Source organism: Pseudorasbora parva, chromosome 20 (assembly GCF_024679245.1).
Source record: "Pseudorasbora parva isolate DD20220531a chromosome 20, ASM2467924v1, whole genome shotgun sequence".
Lineage (NCBI taxonomy): Eukaryota > Metazoa > Chordata > Actinopteri > Cypriniformes > Gobionidae > Pseudorasbora > Pseudorasbora parva.
Window position 1 is genome coordinate 14,783,226 of NC_090191.1, and position 19,753 is coordinate 14,802,978.

Sequence of the window (19,753 nt, forward strand, 5' to 3'; positions counted from 1 at the left end):
TAGCCTAATACATGCAAAGCATATGCTCTACCATTGAGCTACTGCCCCTTGTGAAGGTTGTGGTGAGTTTCATGTCCCTTTTACTCAAGCTAGCATTTCAAAGCAATGTGGAACTTTCCACTAGCCTGCGGGAAACTTGCTTCAGTCCATCAGGGGATGTAGCTCAGTGGTAGAGCGCATGCTTTGCATGTATGAGGTCCTGGGTTCAATCCCCAGCATCTCCAAGGAAAGTTTTCCTTTAACTCAAACCTTTATCTGTTGCACATCTCTCTATGCCTAATTATTTAGTTGGAAAATTAGCATCTAGCTTGAGTACAAAGCACATGTAACTCAGCCCAACATTCACAAGGGCCAGTGGTTCAGTGGTACAGCACATGCTTTGCATGTATGAGCTCCTGGGTTCAATCTCAGCGTTTTCAAGGAAAGTTGTAGAATTGAAAAGTTTTTTTTTTTATTTTTTTTTTGCAACAAAGGTCCTGGTTTCAATCCCCAGCATTTAAAGCAATTTGGAACTTTCAATTAGCCTAATACATGCAAAGCATATGCTCTACCATTGAGCTACTGCCCCTTGTGAAGGTTGTGGTGAGTTTCATGTCCCTTTTACTCAAGCTAGCATTTCAAAGCAATGTGGAACTTTCCACTAGCCTGCAGGAAACTTGCTTCAGTCCATCAGGGGATGTAGCTCAGTGGTAGAGCGCATGCTTTGCATGTATGAGGTCCTGGGTTCAATCACCATTTCCAAGGAAATTTTTCCTTTAACTCAAACCTTTATCTGTTGCACATCTCTCTCTGCCTAATTATTTAGTTGGAAAATTAGCATCTAGCTTGAGTACAAGGCACTTGTAACTCAGCCCAACATTCACAAGGGCCAGTGGTTCAGTGGTAGAGAACATGCTTTGCATGTATGAGCTCCTGGGATCAATCTCAGCGTCTCCAAGGAAAGTTGTAGAATTGAAAAGTTTATTTTTTTATTTTTTTTGCAACAAAGGTCCTGGTTTCAATCCCCAGCAATTTATAGGAATGTGGAACTTTCCATTAGCCTCACACATGCAAAGTATATGCTCTACCATTGAGCTACTGCCTCTTGTGAAGGTTGTGGTGAGTTACATGTCCCTTTTACTCAAGCTAGCATTTCAACGCAATGTGGAACTTTCCACTAGGCTGCAGGAAACTTGCTTCAGTCCATCAGGGGATGTAGCTCAGTGGTAGAGCACATGCTTTGCATGTATGAGGTCCTGGGTTCAATCCCCAGCATCTCCAAGGAAAGTTATCCTTTAACTCAAACCTTTATCTGTTGCACATCTCTCTCTGCCTAATTTTTTAGTTGGGAAATTAGCATCTAGCTTGAGTACAAGGCACTTGTAACTCAGCTCAACATTCACAAGGGCCAGTGGTTCAGTGGTAGAGAACATGCTTTGCATGTATGAGCTCCTGGGTTCAATCTCAGCGTCTCCAAGGAAAGTTGTAGAATTGAAAAGTTTTATTTTTTATTTTTTTTGCAACAAAGGTCCTGGTTTCAATCCCCAGCAATTTAAAGGAATGTGGAACTTTCCATTAGCCTCACACATGCAAAGTATATGCTCTACCATTGAGCTACTGCCCCTTGTGAAGGTTGTGGTGAGTTTCATGTCCCTTTTACTCAAGCTAGCATTTCAAAGCAATGTGGAACTTTCCACTAGCCTGCAGGAAACTTGCTTCATTCCGTCAGGGGATGTAGCTCAGTGGTAGAGCGCATGCTTTGCATGTATGAGGTCCTGGGTTCAATCCGCAGCATCTCCAAGGAAAGTTATCCTTTAACTCAAACCTTTATCTGTTGCACATCTCTCTCTGCCTAATTATTTAGTTGGGAAATTAGCATCTAGCTTGAGTACAAGGCACATGTAACTCAGCCCAACATTCACAAGGGCCAGTGGTTCAGTGGTAGAGCATATGCTTTGCATGCATGTGGTCATGGGTTCAATCTCCAGCAACTCCAAGGATAGTTATACTTCACCTCAAAGCTTTATCTGTTGTGCATCTCTCTCTGCCTAATTTATATTTGGAAAAATGGCAGCTAGCTTGATTATAAGGTACATGTATCTCAGCCCAACCTTCACTAGGGCCAGTGGCTCAGTGGTAGAACACATGCTTTGCATGTATGAGCTCCTGGGTTCAATCCCCAGCGTCCTGGTTTCAATCCCCAGCAATTTAAAGGAATGTGGAACTTTCCATTAGCCTCACACATGCAAAGTATATGCTCTACCATTGAGCTACTGCCTCTTGTGAAGGTTGTGGTGAGTTACATGTCCCTTTTACTCAAGCTAGCATTTCAAAGCAATGTGGAACTTTCCACTCGCCTGCAGGAAACTTGCGTTAGTCCATCAGGGGATGTAGCTCAGTGGTAGAGTGCATGCTTTGCATGTATGAGGTCCTGGGTTCAATCCCCAGCATCTCCAAGAAAGTCATCCTTTAACTCAAAGCTTTATCTGTTGCACATCTCTCTCTGCCAAATTTAAATTTGGAAAAATAGCAACTAGCTTGAGTACAAGGCAAATGTAACTCAGCACAGCTTTGTCAAGTGCCAGTAGCTCAGTGGTAGAGCATATGCTTTGCATGCATGTGGTCATGAGTTCAATCCCCAGCTACTCCAAAGGAAATTGTCCTTCAACACTAAGCTTTATCTGTTGCGCATCTCTCACTGCCTAATTTATATTTGGAAAAATAGCAACTAGCTTGAGTATAAGGTACATGTAACTCAGCCCAACCTTCACAAGTCCAGTGGCTCAGTGGTAGAGCGCAAAGCTGGGGAACAATAGTCTGTTTGAGGGGGGGAAGAAAGGGAAGAAGGGGGAAGAGAGGAAGAAGAGAAAAAAAGGGAAAAAGAGAGGGAAAAAAAGGGAAAAGGAGAAGAAAAGAGAAGAGAAAGATCTTTATGACTTTGTCCCCCAAACAGAAAAGTTTTTGCAAGTCTATCTTTATCATAAACTATCGCAAAAAACGTTTTTTTGTATCTTCCTATATATTTCTATGGGAGTAGAGCTGATCACAAGGTTGCCGGTTCGAATCCCACTGCTACAAGAAACTTGTAGGTTGTAACTTTAAGTTGTTAATTATGTTTTATCATTAAAAAAATCACATAACTGGTTTCCACATTACAGAAATAATTTTTGTTATGCCTTTTTACAATATTGTTTTAATTATAATCACTGATTCTATATATTTTATTTACATATTTTATTTACAGTTTCCTAAAACTTTTTGTTTTAATTATATTCAGTTTTTTTTTTACTGTAGTAAAAAGGAGGAAATTTATTTATTACTCAGTGTATCCTGGCATTACAATATTTTTATAATTATAAGTACATTATACATTATAAGTTCCTTTTACTCTTAAATGATACTATAGCAAAGAAAATAAATAAAATAAAAAACAAAAGAGAAGCATTTGTGATCAAAACAGCAAACTTTTATTTCTTTTTAATATATATTATATTCTTTTTAAAGTACAACAGAACAGGAAACAAAGAACTATACACATAGAACAATATAAAGATAAACTATTTACAAAAACTATTAAATATAAAGATAAACTATTTACATAAACTATTTACAGTTTCTTTTTAATGTCCTCCAACCACTGCTCTTTTGTAACCGTCTCTACAGAGGGGCAGTATACGGTGCCCTTGTACTGGCTGTGCCCAGTCTCTGCTGTCCTGAACTGCCCGCATTTCTTGCACGTATTGTGCAGCACTTTGCGGGTCAGTTTTCGAGCTGGAGGAGCAGTAGGAGGGGCAGGAGGAGCAGAGGAGAGGCTGACCCTGAGAGCCTGTGGAGCAGCAACCAGGACAGGCCCTTGTGAGGCCACAGGCGTCAGCATTACGAGTCGAGTGCCTGGGGGTGGAGCAGGGAAGAGTTGGCGCTGGGCTAGTGGCCTCTCTGCGGCTGGTGCCACAACCACTGGGGCTGAAGGGGTATTCCTCTTCCTCTTCACCTGGGCCTGACCCACGGTGCTGCTGGGCAGGTGGTACTGGTGAGTCGGACCTGGCTGGGGGGGCGCAGATGGGGGGCGCACATTGGCAGGGAGTAGAGGGTCAGCCGCAACAGACAAGCGGCTTGGCAGTTCCAGTCCCTGCAGCACTACCGCAGTGTCCTGTCTCTTCACCCGGTTATTGTGCCACTGAACCAAGGTGGTGTGGCTCACATCTACCAGCTGTATGGTGGTCTGCTGCATTATTGTCCCATTGGCCAGAATGCGCCGCCTGATCTGCCTGTAGTCCTCCAGGATGAGGTCCCATCTGGACACTGTGCCAGTCCCCTTCTTCCTGGGACTCCGATAGATGGCACAGAGCCTGACAAAAATGGTCTCCATCAGGCGAGAACAATCTGGCCACTGGGCAAGTGGGGCAGTGGTGGTGAGTGCGTGCCTCTTCACACTCTCCACACCTGGAGTGAACTCCTGCCTCTTCTTGGGGGACCTGAACCTTCCTGTGTCCAGCCTGCTTTTGTGTCTGGCAGGAAACACCACCCTCCTCTTATCATAGTCCAGCAGGTTCTGCCAAAGAGCAACAATATTGCTCACCTAAGCAGAGAGAGCATAAAATACACAGCAAATGAGAAAACAAAACATGTGCGAGTGTAAACATGGAAGACAGGTCAAAGTGAAAAAGTAGAAAAAGTAGAATGTTCCTGACCTGCTGGTTGGTGAGAACCAGAGAGGTCTGGTTCCGAAGCTCAACAAGATATTCCACCAGGCTGTCGACTCTGTCCTGGCCTGGCACACCAGAGTCATCCACAGCCTGAAAAAAAACAGATATGAGCAACAATATGAGGACAGTGAAGTGAGATACATAAAAACTGGCCTATATAAATGAATGGATTGCTTCTTTGTACATTATCTGTAATGTTTATGGCCTTTTTGGGCAGGATATTTTTTGCTGATTTTTGTTGAAAACATCTACTTTTGGAGATCTTGGAAACCGTTAAAAAGCTATAGGTCAGCTCAACCTGTGTTTTACTACCAGATCAGTTTGAAATAAATGCAGGTAATGAAAACACTGTTGAATCATTTACAATTACTGTATAAATAAAAACAATATTATATAACACCCTAACCCTAACATAATCACAATGGCTTTACTTTTTAAGGCATCATGAGCAATTTATCGGTCAGTGCACATTTAACAAGGTAAATACATACCACAGACTGATCAGGAGATGCGGTGGCTCCTGAGGAGGCAGCAGACTGGGTGGAGGAGGCAGCAGGCTGGGTGGAGGAGGCAGCAGGATGGGTGGAAGAGGCAGCAGGCTGGGTGAAGTAGGCAGCAGGCTGGGTGAAGGAGGCACCAGGCTGGGTGGAGAAGGCAGCAGACTGGGTAGAGGAGGCAGCAGGCTGGGTGGAGGAGGCACCAGGCTGGGTGGAGGAGGCACCAGGCTTGGTGGAAGAGGCAGCAGGCTGGGTGAAGTAGGCAGCAGGCTGGGTGGAGGAGGCACCAGGCTGGGTGGAGGAGGCAGCAGGCTGGGTGGAGGAGGCACCAGGCTGGGTGGAGGAGGTACCAGGCTGGGCGGAGGAGAGAGACTCGAAGGAGGGCGTAAAGCGGGAGGAGACAGAGAAGCTTGGGTCATCGGTCAGACTTGGCACACAAGTAGTTTCATGTGCTTGGTCTTCCCCGAAGCCCTCGTCTTCTTCGTCCACTCCTTCATCAACATCCTCCAGCATGTTCTCCGTCTCCTCTGAGTCGGGGTCCACCACCAGGGGCTGTCCAGTCTGACTCAGGAGATAGTCAACACCAAGCAGCTCTCCTTTGAAAAAGAACAAAAATATACACATACGGGAATGATAAAATTCATCTTCAGTTAACCTGAGACATTGCAAACCCACAAACCAAAAGTATTATGTAGCCAGATAAGGGTAAGACATACCAGTGTATTTGGCAGGTGGCCTGAAAGTTGGCACAAAAGCCCGGCCAAACACCTTCAGGCTGTTGGTGTTGACACAGTGGGCCATATCCCCGGCGTAGGTCAGAAGGGACGCTGGTTTGCTGGTCACTGCCGCAGTCCCCCGATCCTGATTCCACCTGTTCAGGCCTTCCAGGAGGTAGAGCTGGAAATTCAGTGCATTGGCACTGGTTCCTAGAAGAATAAAACAACAACATTTATAGCAAAAAAGCCTTGCCTTGCAATCTCAATAATAAATATAAATTATTTGAAACATCAAACATGTGAGACACAAACCTGGAATGAACCTGTTCAGGTGGCAGTGAAAAGACTCCAGGGACGTGGACCCTCTGGCACAGCGATACCTGGTCAGGATGACCCCTGCCTTTTTGGTGGTGCCTACCTCAGTGTAGAGTGGCACTTCTGGCAAGTCCTGGATGCACCTGACATGGCGTTTCTGCACACGCCAGATGTGCTCCATGCGCACTTCATCCAGAAGTGGCACACCCATGAGGTCCCTCCCATTTGCTCCACCCAGCTCCTGCAGAAGCCTCTCCATCAGCCCTATGGTGGCCTCCTCACCGCGTGTCCTCCTGCGGCAGTAAAGGCTGAGGTCCTTTTTACTGATGCTCCTGTCCACCAGGAGATCAGTAATACCTGGCACACCCTCCTGCATCAGCTGCCGTCTTTTTGCCTGCCGCAACAGGCTGAGGTCCCCTGCATCCCACTCAAAGATGCAGGCAGACAGGCATCCCATGAAGGTGGGGTAGAGGGGATGGGCGTCGGTGGTGCAGCCCACGGCCAGCCTTCTCATAAAGTGCCAGATGTCCAGCCGTATGTGGAGGTCTGGCCATTGCCCAAACCTGGACTGCAGCTTGCTCGTGCCCTCATTCACGCAGCAGCCACAGTCCACATACAGCAGCACTGGCGGAGGAACGGCAGCCTGGTGGTACCGCTCCATGACACCAGCCACCATCCTGTCCAGTCCTGGCCCCTCCTGCACCGACAGGACACTGGTCAGGATCTGGCCGACCTCGTTGCCAATGGAGGTCACCCAGAGTGCTGTCCCCCGTCCATGGCCAGCCAGCTTCTTTGTGATCTGGAGTTTACAAATGTAACAACACATTTATTATGTACTGTTTTCACTGATAACAACATGAATGTTTATCTGACAGTGTTTAAGAAATATGTAAGTCTATCACAGAGTCAGATTATTAATTACCTTTTTGGTTGAATCCATCTTTAAGATGGTGCCAAAGGTCGACGTGATGCTGGCCTTGATGTGGTCGATACGGCAGAGGATGTCCCTGCCGTATACGGACAGCAGCCATCGACTGGTGGGGATGTCGATGGGATCTGGAGGCTCCTGGCAGCCCACTGGAAAGAGGCTGGGTCGGTCCACAAAGTCAGCACACTCCCCAAGATAGTGTGCCAACCGATTCAGCCATTCCTCCCCATGGTTCTCTTTCAACTGCCTCACCAATCTAGCTGGACTGTTGCCCAGCGTCCGGTCCCGAAGCAGCCTAATGACACGGATGTCACAGGCAAACCTGAAATTGTTGCTGTGATTAGTTATATGTTCATTGGAGAGTGAATTCAATAATTTAAGTCTTCACAATCAACATGTGCTTTACTCACTTGCGGGTCAAGATCAGCCGGAACATTTTCTGGTGAGGCAGGTCAAGCTGGTCCCGGACAGTCTGACTTGTTGACAGATAGTTTAGAGAACACACAGTGCACCTGAGTGTCTCTGTCACCATCAGGTAGTATCTGTCAATGTCCAGGACCTTCCGAGCCCTCTTGTGGACACCGTAGCCCGTCAGGTTCTTGCCACAAGCTGGGCACGACACCCTCACCTTCCACAGGTGGTAGGGCATCCACACCATCAACCGATGGGTGAAGAACCGGTCAGGAGTTGGTGTCTGGTGGTAAATGAGGGCTGGGACCGGGGGCTCATACCACAGCTTCAAATCTGGCCGCAGCTTGCCAGATTGAAACAAGGTGTTGGCAATCCACCTCTGGTCCTGCACAGGGATGGTCTTGCTCATTTCACCTGGCAGCCAGAATGAAGCTGAGGCACTAGCAGGGGCTGGCAAGGATCCTCCAGGCTCCTCCTGTTTGAAAGACAATTTGATTATTGGATAAATAAAGGCTGCACTAATATACACCACAGCCTATCCAATAGTTCTTTCTTTTATTGCTCTGATGCAATTTTTACAAGCAATTGGTCAAATTTCAAAACTCTTAATACTTATATCACAACAGATAATCAAAAGTGCAATTTTTCAAGCATTTCAGCATTTTTTCAATTGTATTAGTACAACATGCAAAATCACAAAGTATGCTTTTCTCTACTAAGTGGTTCACATATATAAATGTTTAATTCACAGTCCCTGCTTCTTACTATCAAACTTTTGAGTAGCATCTCTTCTCGTTTAGTTTAACTAGAATGAAACCATGAGGTCAGGTTTTGAAAGAATCTCTAGCTGTGTTACAAGTGTGATCAGTTTGGAGTTTTGTACTAAGAGTTAAAAATTTTTTATTTACATTTGTGGTGATATACTCACAGAGGAAGGAGCATGACTGGGAGCCCTCAAAGAGGATGGAGATGGGGTGGTGGTCCTCACTGGTGAAGGAGTAGGACTGTGAGCCCTCAAAGAGGATGGAGAAGGGGTAGTGGTCCTCACAGGGGAAGGAGAAGTGGTAGTGGTCCTCACAGGGGAAGGAGCAGGACTGTGAGCCCTCAAAGAGGATGGAGATGGGCTAGTGGTCCTCACAGGGGAAGCAGAAGGGGTCCTCACAGAGGATGGAGCAGAAGTGGGAGCCCTCACAGAGGATGCAGATGGGCTGCGGGTCCTCACAAAAGATGGAGAAGGGGTGGTGGTCCTCACAGAGGATGTAGCAGGACTGGGAGCCCTCACAGAGGATGGAGAAGGGGAGGGGCTGGGAGGAGAAGGGCTAGGGGTCCTGGAAGAGGGTGGAGGAGAGGGGCTGGGGGTCCGCCGATCCACTAAATTTGGCTTCAGAGAAGCCAACTGGGACCCACCAAACCGTGACTTAGTGAACTAAAAAGAGAAACAAAGTTAATTGCAATTATTCACCTATATAGTGAAATATCATGACAAACAGAGTACTGAGGACATTTTACTGTTCTTCACTCGTTAAAAACCAGCCAAAACGCAAATATTTGTATTTAAATCTAGTGTTGTGTAGGTTTAGAGTTTAGAGTAAGTGTATGCAATATCCTCACTAATATTATATAGTCAAACAAAAATTAGTTTATGTATAAAAATGTTAATGGCCTAACTGATCAGTCTGCAGGAGTATGCTAGAATCATTCTGAAGTTAGTGGGCTGTAAATCTTATCAAACAAATACAAAATTAATCTAAGTAAACATTAATTACAGAGGAAATACTCACCATTGCCAAACTTGGAGGGGGCCTCAGGAATGTCCGTGGGGCAGGAGCCGTGTCTGAAGCCTCAGACAGAGGCGGTGCAGCAGAAGACTGAGTGGCAGCAGCAGGCTGCTAAAACAACAGCAGAAGGGCATACGATGTAGTGAAACAGAATTTTAACAGATATGTAATGCAACATTACATGTCATTTTCAAATAGATCACCTTAGTGCTGTGGAATCCACAGTTGCAGGCCATGGACCCTCTAAAGAGGGTGGTCTGTCCATGGGCCTGCATGGGGCATTTCTCAATCTGAAAAGATAAAAACCATTATATATTGATATTGTCCACACAATTGTCAGGAGACCTGCATTAAATGTAATGAGATACTTTACCTTCTGATAGAGGTCGTACCACTTCCGCTGCCTTGGGGCTGGCCTGTTTCCTCCTCCAGAAGGCCAGACCCCAGAGCTGGCAAAGGCCCTCAATCTCGCCATCCACTCACCATCTCCCATGGCCTTGTGGCTCTTTGGTTTTGTGCTCATCTAAAAATAACATGGAAATAACAGTAAACAAGTACTGGACAACTACACTGATGTTTTCCCCACCATTTAATTATAATGATACAACTATAAAAAATATATATATTTAAACAAAACTTCAAACTAACTGAATGATGGCATCCCTTACCAAAACTAACCATGGTTTTACTACAAATAAAAATGAATTATATATAGTTAAATATAAAATATAACAAAGTTAAACCATGGTAACCACAAATTAAGCATGGTTAGCTATACTTACCATTGTTAAACCAAGGTACTAAAAACTGTGGTTATACAATCTCCAAAAAACATGGTTACTACATGTTAATTACAATAAAACCATGGTTAATATGAGTATGAGGGGTGACTATATCTACTATATATATATATATATATATATATATATATATATATATATATATATATATATATATATATATATATATATATATATATATATATATATATATATATATATATATATATATATATATATCCAGGGCTCACTTGAAAAAGAGACTACTGTCTCAATGTGACTACCCTGGTAAAACAAAGGAGAAATAAAAAAAAAAAAAAAAAAAAAAAAAAAAAAAAAAAATATATATATATATATATATATATATATATATATATATATATGGGCAATTCGTGATTAATATGACCACAATAAATAAACACAAACATGTTTACTATAGAAAAACCAGAGTTAATATGAGGGATGACTACATTTACAGCCATAACAGTTTTTTTTTCATTCAAACCAAGCTAAATGATGTTTAATATGAAATACTATGGGCAATTCGTGATTAATGTGACCACAGTTAATAAACACAAACATGTTTACTATAGTAAAACCACGTAACCATCGCGACAGACAGACCTAGCATACAGAAATCCTCATAATATCTCACAAAAATACACCTTTACGTGAACTTAATGAGGGTTTCATTCACAATTTACCGAGAAAAAGTTACGTTATTGTAGCAATTGTTTGTCTGATTGTTAAAAGAGTGGTCGATTAAACGACTTGTGCGACGAATGAAAACGTAACATTATATGGCCAATAAATAATATAGTAAACAGAAGAAGAAAACAAAAAAACATTTATTACTTACTTTGCTCGGTAATAACACAGTTGTAGAGGTTTTCGAAAAGCGAGGTGTGTGTCGTCATTCAATCTCAAAATGGATGCAAGCGCGGTGAGTGGCTGCGTCCATTCTCATCCCGCGATGCGATTGGCTCTCGTCCAATCTCAAAATGGAGAGCGATCGACGCGATTGGCTCTCGTCCAATTTCACAATGGAAAGCCAGCGATGCAATTGGACGAGAATAGAGCGGTGAGACAGACGATCCTGATCCAGGTAGAGCGCATGCTTTGTATGTATGAACTCCTGGGTTCAATCCCCAGTGTCTCCACAGAAATTTTTTGAATTGTAAGGATTTTTTTGTATTTTTTTTGCAAAAAACTTTTGCAAAAAAGGTCCTGGGTTCAATCCCCAGCATTTTAAAGCAATTTGGAACTTTCCATTAGCCTAATACATGCAAAGCATATGCTCTACCATTGAGCTACTGCCCCTTGTGAAGGTTGTGATGAGTTTCATGTCCCTTTTACTCAAGCTAGCATTTCAAAGCAATGTGGAACTTTCCACTAGCCTGCGGGAAACTTGCTTCAGTCCATCAGGGGATGTAGCTCAGTTGTAGAGCGCATGCTTTGCATGTATGAGGTCCTGGGTTCAATCCCCAGCATCTCCAAGGAAAGTTTTCCTTTAACTCAAACCTTTATCTGTTGCACATCTCTCTCTGCCTAATTATTTAGTTGGAAAATTAGCATCTAGCTTGAGTACAAAGCACATGTAACTCAGCCCAACATTCACAAGGGCCAGTGGTTCAGTGGTACAGCACATGCTTTGCATGTATGAGCTCCTGGGTTCAATCTCAGCGTTTTCAAGGAAAGTTGTAGAATTGAAAAGTTTTATTTATTTATTTTTTTTTTTGCAACAAAGGTCCTGGTTTCAATCCCCAGCAATTTAAAGGAATGTGGAACTTTCCATTACCCTCACACATGCAAAGTATATGCTCTACCATTGAGCTACTGCCTCTTGTGAAGGTTGTGGTGAGTTACATGTCCCTTTTACTCAAGCTAGCATTCAACGCAATGTGGAACTTTCCACTAGGCTGCAGGAAACTTGCTTCAGTCCATCAGGGGACGTAGCTCAGTGGTAGACCGCATGCTTTGCATGTATGAGGTCCTGGGTTCAATCCCCAGCATCTCCAAGGAAAGTTATCCGTTATCCTTAAACCTTTATCTGTTGCACATCTCTCTCTGCCTAATTTTTTAGTTGGGAAATTTGCATCTAGCTTGAGTACAAGGCACTTGTAACTCAGCCCAACATTCACAAGGGCCAGTGGTTCAGTGGTAGAGAACATGCTTTGCATGTATGAGCTCCTGGGATCAATCTCAGCGTCTCCAAGGAAAGTTGTAGAATTGAAAAGTTTTTTTTTATTTATTTTTGCAACAAAGGTCCTGGTTTCAATCCCCAGCAATTTATAGGAATGTGGAACTTTCCATTAGCCTCACACATGCAAAGTATATGCTCTACCATTGAGCTACTGCCTCTTGTGAAGGTTGTGGTGAGTTACATGTCCCTTTTACTCAAGCTAGCATTTCAAAGCAATGTGGAACTTTCCACTCGCCTGCAGGAAACTTGCGTTAGTCCATCAGGGGATGTAGCTCAGTGGTAGAGCACATGCTTTGCATGTATGAGTTCCTGGGTTCAATCCCCAGCATCTCCAAGAAAGTCATCCTTTAACTCAAAGCTTTATCTGTTGCACATCTCTCTCTGCCAAATTTATATTTGGAAAAATAGCAACTAGCTTGAGTACAAGGCAAATGTAACTCAGCACAGCTTTCTCAAGTGCCAGTAGCTCAGTGGTAGAGCATATGCTTTGCATGCATGTGGTCATGGGTTCAATCCCCAGCTACTCCAAAGGATATTGTCCTTCAACACTAAGCTTTATCTGTTGCGCATCTCTCACTGCCTAATTTATATTTGGAAAAATAGCAACTAGCTTGAGTATAAGGTACATGTAACTCAGCCCAACCTTCACAAGTCCAGTGGCTCAGTGGTAAAGCGCATGCTTTGTATGTATGAGCTCCTGGGTTCAATCCCCAGTGTCTCCAAAGAAATTTGTTGAATTGTAAGGATTTTTTTGTATTTTTTTTGCAAAAAACTTTTGCAAAAAAGGTCCTGGGTTCAATCCCCAGCATTTAAAGCAATTTGGAACTTTCCATTAGCCTAATACATGCAAAGCATATGCTCTACCATTGAGCTACTGCCCCTTGTGAAGGTTGTGGTGAGTTTCATGTCCCTTTTACTCAAGCTAGCATTTCAAAGCAATGTGGAACTTTCCACTAGCCTGCAGGAAACTTGCTTCAGTCCATCAGGGGATGTAGCTCAGTGGTAGAGCGCATGCTTTGCATGTATGAGGTCCTGGGTTCAATCACCATTTCCAAGGAAAGTTTTCCTTTAACTCAAACCTTTATCTGTTGCACATCTCTCTCTGCCTAATTATTTAGTTGGAAAATTAGCATCTAGCTTGAGTACAAGGCACATGTAACTCAGCCCAACATTCACAAGGGCCAGTGGTTCAGTGGTAGAGCACATGCTTTGCATGTATGAGCTCCTGGGTTCAATCTCAGCATCTCCAAGGAAAGTTGAAGAATTGAAAAGTTTTATTTTTTATTTTTTTTGCAACAAAGGTCCTGGTTTCAATCCCCAGCAATTTAAAGGAATGTGGAACTTTCCATTAGCCTCACACATGCAAAGTATATGCTCTACCATTGAGCAACTGCCTCTTGTGAAGGTTGTGGTGAGTTACATGTTCCTTTTACTCAAGCTAGCATTTCAACGCAATGTGGAACTTTCCACTAGGCTGCAGGAAACTTGCTTCAGTCCATCAGGGGATGTAGCTCAGTGGTAGAGCGCATGCTTTGCATGTATGAGGTCCTGGGTTCAATCCCCAGCATCTCCAAGAAAGTCATCCTTTAACTCAAAGCTTTATCTGTTGCACATCTCTCTCTGCCAAATTTATATTTGGAAAAATAACAACTAGCTTGAGTACAAGGCACATGTAACTCAACACAGCTTTCTCAAGTGCCAGTAGCTCAGTGGTAGAGCATATGCTTTGCATGCATGTGGTCATGGGTTCAATCTCCAGCAACTCCAAGGATAGTTATACTTCACCTCAAAGCTTTATCTGTTGTGTATCTCTCTCTGCCTAATTTATATTTGGAAAAATGGCAGCTAGCTTGAGTATAAGGTACATGTATCTCAGCCCAACCTTCACTAGGGCCAGTGGCTCAGTGGTAGAACACATGCTTTGCATGTATGAGCTCCTGGGTTCAATCCCGACCGTCTCCGAAGAAAGTTCCCGTGTCACCACGTAGAATTGAAAAGTTGTTTTGTTGGATTTTTTTGCAACAAATGTCCTGGGTTCAATCCCCAGCATTTTAAAGCAATTTGGAACTTTCCTTTAGCCTCATACATGCAACGCATATACTCAACCATTGAGCTACTGCCCCCTGTGAAGGTTGTGGTGAGTTTCATGTCCCTTTTACTCAAGCTAGCACTTCAAAGCAATGTGGAACTTTCCACTAGCCTGCAGGAAACTTGCTTCAGTCCATCAGGGGATGTGGCTCAGTGGTAGAGCGCATGCTTTGCATGTATGAGGTCCTGGGTTCAATCCCCAGCATCTCCAAGGAAAGTTTTCCTTTAACTTAAACCTTTATCTGTTGCACATCTCTCTCTGCCTAATTATTTAGTTGGAAAATTAGCATCTAGCTTGAGTACAAAGCACATGTAACTCAGCCCAACATTCACAAGGGCCAGTGGTTCAGTGGTACAGCACATGCTTTGCATGTATGAGCTCCTGGGTTCAATCTCAGCGTCTCTAAGGAAAGTTGTAGAATTGAAAAGTTTTATTTTTTATTTTTTTTGCAACAAAGGTCCTGGTTTCAATCCCCAGCAATTTAAAGGAATGTGGAACTTTCCATTAGCCTCACACATGCAAAGTATATGCTCTACCATTGAGCTACTGCCTCTTGTGAAGGTTGTGGTGAGTTACATGTCCCTTTTACTCAAGCTAGCATTTCAACGCAATGTGGAACTTTCCACTAGGCTGCAGGAAACTTGCTTCAGTCCATCAGGGGATGTAGCTCAGTGGTAGACTGCATGCTTTGCATGTATGAGGTCCTGGGTTCAATCCCCAGCATCTCCAAGAAAGTCATCCTTTAACTCAAAGCTTTTTCTGTTGCACATCTCTCTCTGCCAAATTTATATTTGGAAAAATAACAACTAGCTTGAGTACAAGGCACATGTAACTCAGCACAGCTTTCTCAAGTGACAGTAGCTCAGTGGTAGAGCATATGCTTTGCATTCATGTGGTCATGGGTTCAATCCCCAGCTTCTCCAAGGAAAGTTCCCGTCTTACCACGTAGAATTGTAAAGTTATTTTGTTGGATTTTTTTGCAACAAATGTCCTGGGTTCAATCCCCAGCATTTTAAAGCAATTTGGAACTTTCCTTTAGCCTCATACATGCAAAGCACCTGCTCTACCATTGAGCTTCTGCCCCTTGTGAAGGTTGTGGTGAGTTTCATGTCCCTTTTACTCAAGCTAGCATTTCAAAGCAATGTGGAACTTTCCACTAGCCTGCAGGAAACTTGCTTCAGTCCACCAGGGGATGTAGCTCAGTGGTAGAGCGCATGCGTTGCATGTATGAGGTCCTGGGTTCAATCCCCAGCATCTCCAAGGAAAGTTATCCTTTAACTCAAACCTTTATCTGTTGCACATCTCTCTCTGCCTAATTGTTTAGTTGGGAAATTAGCATCTAGCTTGAGTACAAGGCACTTGAAACTCAGCCCAACATTCACAAGGGCCAGTAGTTCAGTGGTAGAGAACATGCTTTGCATGTATGAGCTCCTGGGTTCAATCTCAGCGTCTCCAAGGAAAGTTGTAGAATTGAAAAGTTTTATTTTTTATTTTTTTTTGCAACAAAGGTCCTGGTTTCAATCCCCAGCAATTTAAAGGAATGTGGAACTTTCCATTAGCCTCACACATGCAAAGTATATGCTCTACCATTGAGCTACTGCCCCTTGTGAAGGTTGTGGTGAGTTTCATGTCCCTTTTACTCAAGCTAGCATTTCAAAGCAATGTGGAACTTTCCACTAGCCTGCAGGAAACTTGCTTCATTCCGTCAGGGGATGTAGCTCAGTGGTAGAGCGCATGCTTTGCATGTATGAGGTCCTGGGTTCAATCCTCAGCATCTCCAAGGAAAGTTATCATTTAACTCAAACCTTTATCTGTTGCACATCTCTCTCTGCCTAATTATTTAGTTGGGAAATTAGCATCTAGCTTGAGTACAAGGCACATGTAACTCAGCCCAACATTCACAAGGGCCAGTGGATCAGTGGTAGAGCATATGCTTTGCATGCATGTGGTCATGGGTTCAATCTCCAGCAACTCCAAGGATAGTTATACTTCACCTCAAAGCTTTATCTGTTGTGCATCTCTCTCTGCCTAATTTATATTTGGAAAAATGGCAGCTAGCTTGAGTATAAGGTACATGTATCTCAGCCCAACCTTCACTAGGGCCAGTGGCTCAGTGGTAGAACACATGCTTTGCATGTATGAGCTCCTGGGTTCAATCCCCAGCGTCTCCAAAGAAATTTCCCGTGTCACCACGTAAAATTGTAAAGTTGTTTTGTTGGATTTTTTTTGCAACAAATGTCCTGGGTTCAATCCCCAGCATTTTAAAGCAATTTGGAACTTTCCTTTAGCCTCATACATGCAAAGCATATACTCTACCATTGAGCTACTGCCCCCTGTGAAGGTTGTGGTGAGTTTCATGTCCCTTTTACTCAAGCTAGCATTTCTTAGCAATGTGGAACTTTCCACTCGCCTGCAGGAAACTTGCTTCAGTCCATCAGGGGATGTAGCTCAGTGGTAGAGCGCATGCTTTGCATGTATGAGGTCCTGGGTTCAATCCCCCGCATCTCCAAGAAAGTCATCCCTTAACTCAAAGCTTTTTCTGTTGCACATCTCTCTCTGCCTAATTTTTTAGTTGGGAAATTTGCATCTAGCTTGAGTACAAGGCACTTGTAACTCAGCCCAACATTCACAAGGGCCAGTGGTTCAGTGGTAGAGAACATGCTTTGCATGTATGAGCTCCTCGGTTCAATCTCAGCGTCTCCAAGGAAAGTTGTAGAATTGAAAAGATTTATTTTTTATTTTTTTTGCAACAAAGGTCCTGGTTTCAATCCCCAGCAATTTAAAGGAATGTGGAACTTTCCATTAGCCTCACACATGCAAAGTATATGCTCTACCATTGAGCTACTGCCCCTTGTGAAGGTTGTGGTGAGTTTCATGTCCCTTTTACTCAAGCTAGCATTTCAAAGCAATGTGGAACTTTCCACTAGCCTGCAGGAAACTTGCTTCATTCCGTCAGGGGATGTAGCTCAGTGGTAGAGCGCATGCTTTGCATATATGAGGTCCTGGGTTCAATCCCCAGCATCTCCAAGGAAAGTTATCATTTAACTCAAACCTTTATCTGTTGCACATCTCTCTCTACCTAATTATTTAGTTGGGAAATTAGCATCTAGCTTGAGTACAAGGCACATGTAACTCAGCCCAACATTCACAAGGGCCAGTGGTTCAGTGGTAGAGCATATGCTTTGCATGCATGTGGTCATGGGTTCAATCTCCAGCAACTCCAAAGGAAATTGTCCTTCAACACTAAGCTTTATCTGTTGCGCATCTCTCACTGCCTAATTTATATTTGGAAAAATAGCAACTAGCTTGAGTATAAGGTACATGTAACTCAGCCCAACCTTCACAAGTCCAGTGGCTCAGTGGTAGAGCGCATGCTTTGTATGTATGAACTCCTGGGTTCAATCCCCAGTGTCTCCAAAGAAATATTTTGAATTGTAAGGATTTTTTTGTATTTTTTTTGCAAAAAACTTTTGCAAAAAAGGTCCTGGGTTCAATCCCCAGCATTTTAAAGCAATTTGGAACTTTCCATTAGCCTAATACATGCAAAGCATATGCTCTACCATTGAGCTACTGCCCCTTGTGAAGGTTGTGGTGAGTTTCATGTCCCTTTTACTCAAGCTAGCATTTCAAAGCAATGTGGAACTTTCCACTAGCCTGCGGGAAACTTGCTTCAGTCCATCAGGGGATGTAGCTCAGTGGTATAGCGCATGCTTTGCATGTATGAGGTCCTGGGTTCAATCCCCAGCATCTCCAAGGAAAGTTTTCCTTTAACTCAAACCTTTATCTGTTGCACATCTCTCTCTGCCTAATTATTTAGTTGGAAAATTAGCATCTAGCTTGAGTACAAAGCACATGTAACTCAGCCCAACATTCACAAGGGCCAGTGGTTCAGTGGTACAGCACATGCTTTGCATGTATGAGCTCCTGGGTTCAATCTCAGCGTTTTCAAGGAAAGTTGTAGAATTGAAAAGTTTTATTTTTTATTTTTTTTTTGCAACAAAGGTCCTGGTTTCAATCCCCAGCAATTTAAAGGAATGTGGAACTTTCCATTAGCCTCACACATGCAAAGTATATGCTCTACCATTGAGCTACTGCCTCTTGTGAAGGTTGTGGGGAGTTACATGTCCCTTTTACTCAAGCTAGCATTTCAACGCAATGTGGAACTTTCCACTAGGCTGCAGGAAACTTGCTTCAGTCCATCAGGGCATGTAGCTCAGTGGTAGACCGCATGCTTTGCATGTATGAGGTCCTGGGTTCAATCCCCAGCATCTCCAAGGAAAGTTATCCGTTATCCTTAAACCTTTATCTGTTGCACATCTCTCTCTGCCTAATTTTTTAGTTGGGAAATTTGCATCTAGCTTGAGTACAAGGCACTTGTAACTCAGCCCAACATTCACAAGGGCTAGTGGTTCAGTGGTAGAGCATATGCTTTGCATGCATGTGGTCATGGGTTCAATCCCCAGCTACTCCAAAGGAAATTGTCCTTCAACACTAATCTTTATCTGTTGCGCATCTCTCACTGCCTAATTTATATTTGGAAAAATAGCAACTAGCTTGAGTATAAGGTACATGTAACTCAGCCCAACCTTCACAAGTCCAGTGGCTCAGTGGTAGAGCGCATGCTTTGTATGTATGAGCTCCTGGGTTCAATCCCCAGTGTCTCCAAAGAAATTTGTTGAATTGTAAGGATTTTTTTGTATTTTTTTTTGCAAAAAACTTTTGCAAAAAAGGTCCTGGGTTCAATCCCCAGCATTTAAAGCAATTTGGAACTTTCCATTAGCCTAATACATGCAAAGCATATGCTCTACCATTGAGCTACTGCCCCTTGTGAAGGTTGTGGCGAGTTTCATGTCCCTTTTACTCAAGCTAGCATGTCAAAGCAATGTGGAACTTTCCACTAGCCTGCAGGAAACTTGCTTCAGTCCATCAGGGGATGTAGCTCAGTGGTAGAGCGCATGCTTTGCATGTATGAGGTCCTGGGTTCAATCACCATTTCCAAGGAAAGTTTTCCTTTAACTCAAACCTTTATCTGTTGCACATCTCTCTCTGCCTAATTATTTAGTTGGAAAATTAGCATCTAGCTTGAGTACAAGGCACATGTAACTCAGCCCAACATTCACAAGGGCCAGTGGTTCAGTGGTAGAGCACATGCTTTGCATGTATGAGCTCCTGGGTTCAATCTCAGCATCTCCAAGGAAAGTTGAAGAATTGAAAAGTTTTATTTTTTATTTTTTTTGCAACAAAGGTCCTGGTTTCAATCCCCAGCAATTTAAAGGAATGTGGAACTTTCCATTAGCCTCACACATGCAAAGTATATGCTCTACCATTGAGCAACTGCCTCTTGTGAAGGTT

At 43.4% G+C, this 19,753-nt stretch overlaps 1 protein-coding gene and 5 non-coding genes across 6 annotated transcripts; 5 read left to right on the forward strand and 1 right to left on the reverse strand.

Annotated features, from left to right (window-relative positions):
• The first annotated feature begins 152 nt into the window (after positions 1 to 152).
• Positions 153 to 224, forward strand: trnaa-ugc (transfer RNA alanine (anticodon UGC)). The gene has a single exon. It is a non-coding gene; the product is annotated as a tRNA-Ala (tRNA).
• A 964-nt stretch (positions 225 to 1,188) lies between these two features.
• trnaa-ugc (transfer RNA alanine (anticodon UGC)) lies at positions 1,189 to 1,260 on the forward strand. Its single transcript has one exon. It is a non-coding gene; the product is annotated as a tRNA-Ala (tRNA).
• A 1,103-nt stretch (positions 1,261 to 2,363) lies between these two features.
• trnaa-ugc (transfer RNA alanine (anticodon UGC)) lies at positions 2,364 to 2,435 on the forward strand. The gene has a single exon. It is a non-coding gene; the product is annotated as a tRNA-Ala (tRNA).
• Positions 2,436 to 3,586: 1,151 nt separating this feature from the next.
• Positions 3,587 to 9,847, reverse strand: LOC137049086 (uncharacterized). The gene is made up of 11 exons (XM_067427472.1): positions 9,704 to 9,847; positions 9,534 to 9,620; positions 9,334 to 9,441; positions 8,481 to 8,978; positions 7,552 to 8,027; positions 7,136 to 7,436; positions 6,211 to 7,012; positions 5,899 to 6,108; positions 5,177 to 5,778; positions 4,671 to 4,775; positions 3,587 to 4,558 (listed from the first exon to the last, which is right to left on the reverse strand). The coding sequence occupies exons 1-11, from the start codon at positions 9,821 to 9,823 to the stop codon at positions 3,587 to 3,589; spliced, it is 4,281 nt and encodes a 1,426-aa protein (XP_067283573.1). The 5' UTR covers positions 9,824 to 9,847.
• Positions 9,848 to 13,813: 3,966 nt separating this feature from the next.
• On the forward strand, positions 13,814 to 13,885 carry trnaa-ugc (transfer RNA alanine (anticodon UGC)). The gene has a single exon. It is a non-coding gene; the product is annotated as a tRNA-Ala (tRNA).
• Positions 13,886 to 14,539: 654 nt separating this feature from the next.
• On the forward strand, positions 14,540 to 14,611 carry trnaa-ugc (transfer RNA alanine (anticodon UGC)). Its single transcript has one exon. It is a non-coding gene; the product is annotated as a tRNA-Ala (tRNA).
• The last annotated feature ends 5,142 nt before the right edge of the window (positions 14,612 to 19,753 follow it).